The following is a 7894-nucleotide window of genomic DNA, read 5'->3' on the forward strand; positions in this document are numbered from 1 at the left end:
ACCTAAACTGAAAACCAGTGATACTCAATTGTCTAAGGATGTTTTCACAGAAACTAGTGCAGGCCAAGGGTAGGCTACACATCAGATGGGTGTGCACCTGCCGCACCACTGGCAGAGTGTCATGTTTCCATGACAACTGACCGGAAAAAAGATGTGTGGTATGTCATGTTTACAAGACTCCCGACTGCAAAAATCAAACTCTTGAGAAGTTATGCTAAACTTTCACAATGGAGACACCAAGCAGTTGGAGTGGACTGGGGTGCAGCTACGTTCACATAACAAATGGACGGCACCAGAGTTCGACTGAAGCCGCACCAAAACGACGGTCTTGGTGCAGCTTTAGTGGAACTCTACCTGAGTGCTACTGTTGTGTTCACACTGACCCAAACACACGCTCAGGCCCAAAGTTCAACTGGGTCGACCTACGTAAACATTGCCTGTATGAAAGCACCCTAAGACACTGAACCTATTTTGTAGCTCAGTGCTTAATTGCTAGATAACCAACCATCCCTCCTCCCTTTGTTGAGCTACAGCAATTGAATTTCATCTCTTTTTAAGTTCAGTCGCAGTTCATCAGGACGAGGTGTTAACATGTGTGACCTATGTCTCCACTGGGCAGAAGATGAGTGTTTCAGTCTTTTTAGACTTTGCTTTTGATGATTATTTTTACAGCACAGGGAGATGTTATTGTAATATAAAACATCCATATGATACATTGACTCCTGTCGACTGTCGTTGTCCTCGGTGGCAGCGCTCAGCTCTACCTGCTCGCTCCCCTCCCCTCATGTCAACAGGCTTTATTATGAGCAGCATTCCAGACCCCGGGCCCCGGGGCTGTAACACTGCGTCTGGCTCCTCATGATGTCGTTACTGCGGAGACAAAACACAACTAATGTGACAGCTGCCATTGTTAGCGGAGCAACACGGGGCCGCCACCATTTATCTGCTCGTCTGAAGCCAATCAGACAGACGAGTTTGTCGATTATGTCTCTGCTTGATTCAAATCAGAAACGTGAAAAAAAAATACAATGAACAATTTCAAATGAATTACTCATACTGAAGGATTAATGAGCAGATTTCCCCACATTGGAACCAGTGGGGCACGCACATGGAAAGAACATGTAACAATATTATGTCAGTTTAAAGGCCGTATTTACTCCTTATTTCAGTCAAGTGAATTATATCAAGTCTAACAATTGGGGGAAATAATTTTGTGTGTAAATATTTGAACAATGATAAACTCATTTTTAGACTGAATATTTAAAGGAATAATTTAAAGGAAAAGAAAAATTAGGGTGACATCCGTTATAGAAGCATATCTGCCTGATTGTGATTAGAGAAGAAGATGATTATGAGTGATGATGTGAACGATGGTCACCCACCAGAGCTGCTGGAGTCTTTTGTTCCACTCATTCAGGCTTTGTACAGTGGGTGGTTCACCTGCTGTTCACTTTTCTACTGTCCAAGTTTTAATGACAGGGAATAAGGGCCTTTTATTGTACATCTAACTACAATAAAGCAAATGAATGGTGAAAACAATAACTGGCTGAACGTGAACAAATGAAATGACCAAGAAACTCTGTAAAAATGAGACATACTCAGAGAACTCAAATCCTTCAACTGTTGGATGGTGAGGCCCAGTGGGCGGGGCTTCTTCGTGACTGCTGGTTTTGAGGCTCAGTTTCTGAATACAGGCTGTGTGCATTTCTCTGTGGACTGAGGCTTTGATACTTTCACAGTATTAATTTAGAACCTAGAGCGGTTTTCTAATCACACTACTTGTGCAGATCAACCTTTAGTCTGTATGGAGGCGGAGCTTTAAAGAACTAAAATGACAGTGTTGCAGCAGGTCTACATATAACAGAACTGTGAGGATTTAAAAATAGCTCTTCCATTGATTAATGTGACAGTAATGCAGCGCTACCATATCCTTCCATATACCTGCGTCTCCTGTCACATCGGAAACTATCTGTGATGCGTCTCTATTTATGTCTCGCTGCTGTTAAGTGCATCATCATGGCGTCTGGAGAAGAGACTCTCTGAGACTTGTGCAATTGTCAATGTCAGACTTTTTCAGCACTTTAACCACTCTATTAATACCTCCATCAACACACACTCACATACAATATATTCGCTGGTTGTTCCTGACTTTGCTTTCTCGTCCAATCAGGAGACTGGACCCAGAATTTCAGTTACTAGGAACGACAAGGGAACCCGTAAGAGAAGCTCATGCAGACCAGAGCATCATCATCCTGCACGCCAAGGTCGCTCAGAAGTCCTATGGCAATGAGAAGAGGTGTGGTAAACTATGGCCCTTATTTGTGTTGTCTAATATTGATGGGATATCACAATCAGAAGAGATCAATGTACTTTGAAGGAAACTATTTTCTTTGCTGTTTCTGAGCTGTTCAGCAAAAGATTTCATGGGCTATAAACATTTCAACAAACACAGTTCAGGTTCATTGATTCAGTTGTTTAAATTCATGTTACATAACTTGCAGGTTCTTCTGTCCTCCGCCTTGTGTTTACATCAGTGGCCGTGGGTGGAGGGTCATGCAGGACCATCTGAAAGGTGGGGAATCAAAGAAATTGTGATTTTAGGAAAATATAGCAAATATATCTGTTTGACTAAAAAACTCTCTGTTTCTCATTTTCTTTCTTCTCTTCCTGCCATCCTCTTTCAGCCACTGGTTATGGTGATACTGTGTACCGAGTGTGTGGTTACATGTGTCTGGACAGTTCCACTCAGTCTCAGGCAGACACGTTCAAACTGATGTTCGACGAGCAGCCAAACTCCAGGGTGAGCGACCTGTGTGTGTGTGTGTGTGTGTGTGTGTGTGTACATACCTCCCTTCAGTGAAGTTTAAATTGGCCTTTGTCCAGTTAATTATCCTCTCAGTTCCTCTCAGGCAGCAAGAGACCAGTGACAGTAGGCTGCACATCTTTCTTCACTCCATGGCCCAAAGATCAATATTTACATTATCATAGAGCTGTCCACACAGTCACAGAGTGCAGTGTCATCACCACCTTACTGTTTGACAGTTTTACTGTAAATAAAGATGGACATCAACTCTGTGACTCCCCCCACAGGGCTCCACTATCGCCATCTTGGCAGAGTCTGACCCCTCAACTCCCAGCTTTTCCAGATATGGTCAAAGCGGAGTGTGTGGAGCTAAGGCGCAAAGAAGCCCCGCCCTCAGCCAGCCATCTTTAGTGGTTAATAAAATGTAAAAAAAAAAAAATTGTACCAGTCTGTAAACATGTTTAATTCTCCTGTAAAGTTGGACATTTTAACATGGGAGTCAATGGGGACTGACTCACTGTTGGAGACACACTCTAGTGGTCAGGAGAGGAACTGCAGCCTCAGCCTCAGAGGTTGCCATTTGCGCCAAACACAACAACACCGACATTAAACAGCAGCTTCTTTACATCCAGATGTTCAAATCATTTTCTTTTGAATTTGACCCCAATGATTAAAGTTTACAGTTTAAACTTTTCTGCTGAGTCAACTCTGCCGTGGAGTTTGTTGTGATAGATCTGTAGGAACAGCTGTAGCTGAGTGAGTGATGGGATCCTGCTGCTAAATCTGACCTGAGGCATGTTGTGTGTGAGCGACTGTCGTCTCTGCGTGTTTACCCAGACGAGACAATCGCCCGCTTTATTACAGATGACTGTTGACTCCACAAACAGTTGGACACAAATGCTACGCTGCTGTCAATACATTGTGTGTGTGTTCGCCAGCCTCTTGCTTATTTAGCCACTGAGTGAGAAAAGACAGATGACAGACATCCTGTATCTGCAACAGGGACTACATGTGGAAATTAGCAAATGCTGCTATAACCTGGCTCAAGACATCTTTTCTTGTCCTACGAGATTAATGTTTATTTGTGAATTGTCCCTGTTTTACGTAAATAAATAAATTCCTATCCTATCCTATCCTATCCTATCGCTGAGCTGGTGAGGGGAGTCACACTCAGTATACGTAGGTCACTCGTAAAACAGTTTGTCTTTAACAAACCTTCAGTTACCAACCATAGAAACATCTCCTCTTCTGCATATTGTCCCAGCAAAGTTTCTGTCCTCCATCATAAAGGAGTTCAGTCTTGTTCACTCATCCTCCTCTGTCTCTGTTCCTGTTGCAGATGTTTGCCTGCGCCAAGTCCCTGTTCATTTCCGACCAGGACAAGAGGAAGCATTTCCGCCTGCTGCTGCGGCTCTTCTTAGGAAACAGACAGGAAGTGGGTTCGTTCCAGAGCCGAATGATCAAAGTCATCTCCAAACCCTCGCAGAAGAGACAATCCATGAAGAATGCCGACCGTGAGTCCTGTTATTGCTGAAACTTTTTCCTCTTCATTCCATCCATACACGCAAATACACATGAAAAAAAATACTATGTAGTATTGTTAGCAATCGGAGCAGTGTCATACACTGATATACACATCTAGTCCTTATAGATGTTCATGTCTTTAAACCAAAACTGCACTGAGTGACAGGTTATGTGTCATGACTGCCTGCACTGTCAGGTTACCAGAGGTCACTGGGTCAGATTCAGTCATCCATAACTTACACAGAGACACACACATACACGCACACACACACACACACACACACACACACACACACACACACACACACACACACACACATACACACACTAAAAGAGAGACATCATCCTGACAGCTGAGATGCAGCTCAGGTGACATCAGAGCACTAAACCCTGATGTGTGTGTCTCATGATGCCAATGAAAACCAATAAAATGCACATTCTCACAGGTAAACGGGGCTCAAGTCTGAGTTACTGTTGTGTGCTATGTGTGTGTGTGTGTGTGTGTGTGTCGTGTCAGTCACAGTGTGTCTCTCTGTGTGTTTTCAGTGTGTATCTCCTCGTGCTCCAGAGTAGCTTTGTTCAACCGTCTCCGCTCTCAGACAGTCAGCACCCGGTACCTCTCTGTGGACAGAGGAGCGTTTGTGGCCAGCGCCCGACAGTGGACGGCCTTCACCATCACCCTGGGTAAATGTGTGTGTGTGTGTGTGTGTGTGATTGTGTGTTTACTCTATGTTCACAGCTTCATAGTCACACACTGATTCATGCTGTGTACTGCAAAGGTCACAGTGTGGCCAAATTAAAAAATACATGATTTACCATCCAGATCTCATAAGAAATTCCACTGAACACTGACTAATTTACAGAGTCTTGTTAGTGTGTTGAAACAACACAAGCACACACACACACACACACACACACACACACACACTCACACACACTGTGATGATAAAGTGCTGTCCCTGCACTCACTTGTGAATCTAATCTCCTGGAAATATAAATGTAAAACTGCTGAAACATGTAATACAACACTCCTTCGATAATATCGTGACATTTGGTCTCTGTATTGAGATCATCCAAGCTGTGTGGTCATCACTGGCATCAAACTGTCCAGTCACCGTAACTGTAACTGCTGCTCCCACACAGCCGCCCTGCATTAATTCAGTCAGTGTAAGTTATTCACCGGTGTTTCCCTCACACACCACTGGAAAGGCCTGTGCAGACATCAGTGAGGTTATTTATCTTCCACAGTGCTCGGTGTGCACAGACCTCCCACCACCTTAACCTAAACCTCAGTCGGCCATTCATCTGTCTCCGCTCTGCTCTCTCTCTCTCTCTCTACACACATACACTTTATTTTTGTCTGTATTATCCTACTATTACCCCATAGTAGGAAAGTGTTTTACTGAGTCAGGGCAGATTTGTCCATTAAGAGATATGAATATTTATATGTAGTTTGTGTGTGTGTGTGTGTGTCTCTAGTGGAGGACCAGCGTGCTGACCAAGGAGACTTTGTGCTGAGCGAAGGCTTCATCTGTTACGGCTGTGTGGTCCAGTTAGTGTGTACTGAGTCTGGCCTGGCTCTACCACCCATGGTAACACACACACACACACACACACACACACACATATATATACACACACATATCTAAGCCTCTAATAATTTGGTATTTATGGCACACTCCTCTGCCTTCTGTTTCATAATGTCCCTTCGCTCTCACCCTCAGGTGTCCTGTTACCTGCTGTAGTCGATGTGTCTCTGATCATTTCCCTCCTCATTACTATGACTGAAACAAAGTCTCATAAACTTAAAAATGTGATCGAGATAAAAAAAAGAGTGACCCTGATGAACTCGGTCTCTTCTAACAGCTATTAAATTCCCCTCATAGCTCAGCTCAGGAAATGAAAGCAAGAACACTGAGGTATTCAGAGACTCAGGCTAATTCACCATGTTCAAACCCCCATGACTGTAAATACTCTCTCTGCTGACGTGCCCCCGAGCAAGACACTGAATTCTCATCATCACATATGCTGCTGTTATTTAGGTTGAAGCTGTTAACCTCTCCCTCCTTGAACCCGGTTTGACTGAGCACAGCACTGATACAGGGAGAGTAATAACAAAGTTTTAACAAGTTGCTTGTGATTGTTTACAACCAGAGGAGAGAGAAGGTTTTCAGTCAGAGGAGGATCTCTGTTCTCTCCCTGTGTGTCTTACAGATGTGTCTGTGCAGCTGTTACATAACCTGCTAATCCCAGGGAGGCTGTGATTGTTTCCTCTAATCGTCCACTTTAAGTTACACTGAGACGACTCCATCAGCAGAATCCCTCACATTTCGCTGAGCGGACTTTCTCCTAAACTGCTGTCATAACAACCTCAGCCACTGGCCGGGGGTGGATGGCGGACGTATAGCTGCACCCTACACCTCTATGTGTTTTTATAGTCGAGGCCTGTTGCTGCTGGGTTTGTTTAAAGGTGGAGGATTTTTCCTTTGCGTGACAAGCAGCTCGGCTCGGTGCTGTGGTTGTGGTCGACGCTCAAGGTCTGAGGAGGTGAGGGAAGATGTACAGAGCAGAACGTTCAGCTGCATCAGCAACGTGAGAACAAGGAGTTTGATATGGTGCGTGTGGTGCAGGTCGGGGCGTCTTCGATTCTGTCTGTCTCAGGTTTGAAGCTCAAGGTCTCGAGACACCAGAGGTCGTTCACAGTGAAACCTCCGGCCACATATGGACCACCACCAGGCGGACGGACTGCAGGAAGCTGAACTCCCAGCTGTCTACTGTACATTTTAGCTTTGTTGTTTTTGGGAGCCCTTTGTGATCTAATCCAACCAACTGCTGTGACCTTTGACTTGACTTTTGGTCTAAAAGCAACATATTTTCCTCATGTTCTGTGTTTTATCTCTTTTGACCCACGAGAAGATATAAAATCCATCGTTTTACACTTCGTCCCTCCGGCATCTCTGTGGAGCTCTACTGATGCTGGCAAACATGATGATGAACATTACACCTGCCTAACATCAGCTTGTTAGCTTTATCATTATGTTTTTATTAAGTGTATAAATATATATACGTAGTAAATAAATTATTATTGGTTTTGCTTTTCTATTAATTTGTTAAATGGCACCAGGTGATCCGTAAGGTCAACAAGCAGTACGCCATCTTAGACGTTGATGAGCCGGTCTCTCAGCTCCATAAATGCGCCTTCCAGTTCAGAGACAATCCCCACGCCTACCTGTGTCTCTCCAACGACACCATCATCCAGTACCAGGTGAGGCTGCCTCCCTCTCACTCCGTCCGTCCTCCTCCCACTTCCTGCCTGTTCTCCATCTGCTCCACCTGCCACCAATGACCACAAAATCTCTCTTTTCAAACGTCTCCTCCACCCTGCAGGCCTCCTCCAGCGTCAGAGACCCCAGCAGGGTGATACTGAACGATGGCTCCTGTTGGACCATCATCGGGGTGGAGACGGTGGAATTCACCTTTAATCAGGGAGTGGCCTGCATCCAGACTCCAGTTACTCCGTTTCCTGTTATCACAGGGCTTGAGGTGAGTTGGATCACACTGGTACTT

At 44.6% G+C, this 7894-nt stretch overlaps 1 protein-coding gene across 1 annotated transcript in view; it reads left to right on the forward strand.

Moving 5' to 3' along the window:
• rbpjl (recombination signal binding protein for immunoglobulin kappa J region-like) overlaps nucleotides 1-7894 on the forward strand; it is a 20351-nt gene that overhangs the window by 7418 nt on the left and 5039 nt on the right. The window contains exons 3-10 of the mRNA XM_085776718.1: nucleotides 2171-2296; nucleotides 2502-2572; nucleotides 2685-2800; nucleotides 4143-4317; nucleotides 4874-5017; nucleotides 5807-5919; nucleotides 7452-7592; nucleotides 7715-7870. Of these exons, the coding sequence (XP_085632844.1) occupies nucleotides 2171-2296; nucleotides 2502-2572; nucleotides 2685-2800; nucleotides 4143-4317; nucleotides 4874-5017; nucleotides 5807-5919; nucleotides 7452-7592; nucleotides 7715-7870 (1042 nt within the window). The remainder of the gene's footprint in view (nucleotides 1-2170; nucleotides 2297-2501; nucleotides 2573-2684; nucleotides 2801-4142; nucleotides 4318-4873; nucleotides 5018-5806; nucleotides 5920-7451; nucleotides 7593-7714; nucleotides 7871-7894) is intronic.

The sequence above is a fragment of the Trachurus japonicus genome, chromosome 5, assembly GCF_045865225.1.
Source record: "Trachurus japonicus isolate A0001 chromosome 5, Traja_1.0".
NCBI lineage: Eukaryota > Metazoa > Chordata > Actinopteri > Carangiformes > Carangidae > Trachurus > Trachurus japonicus.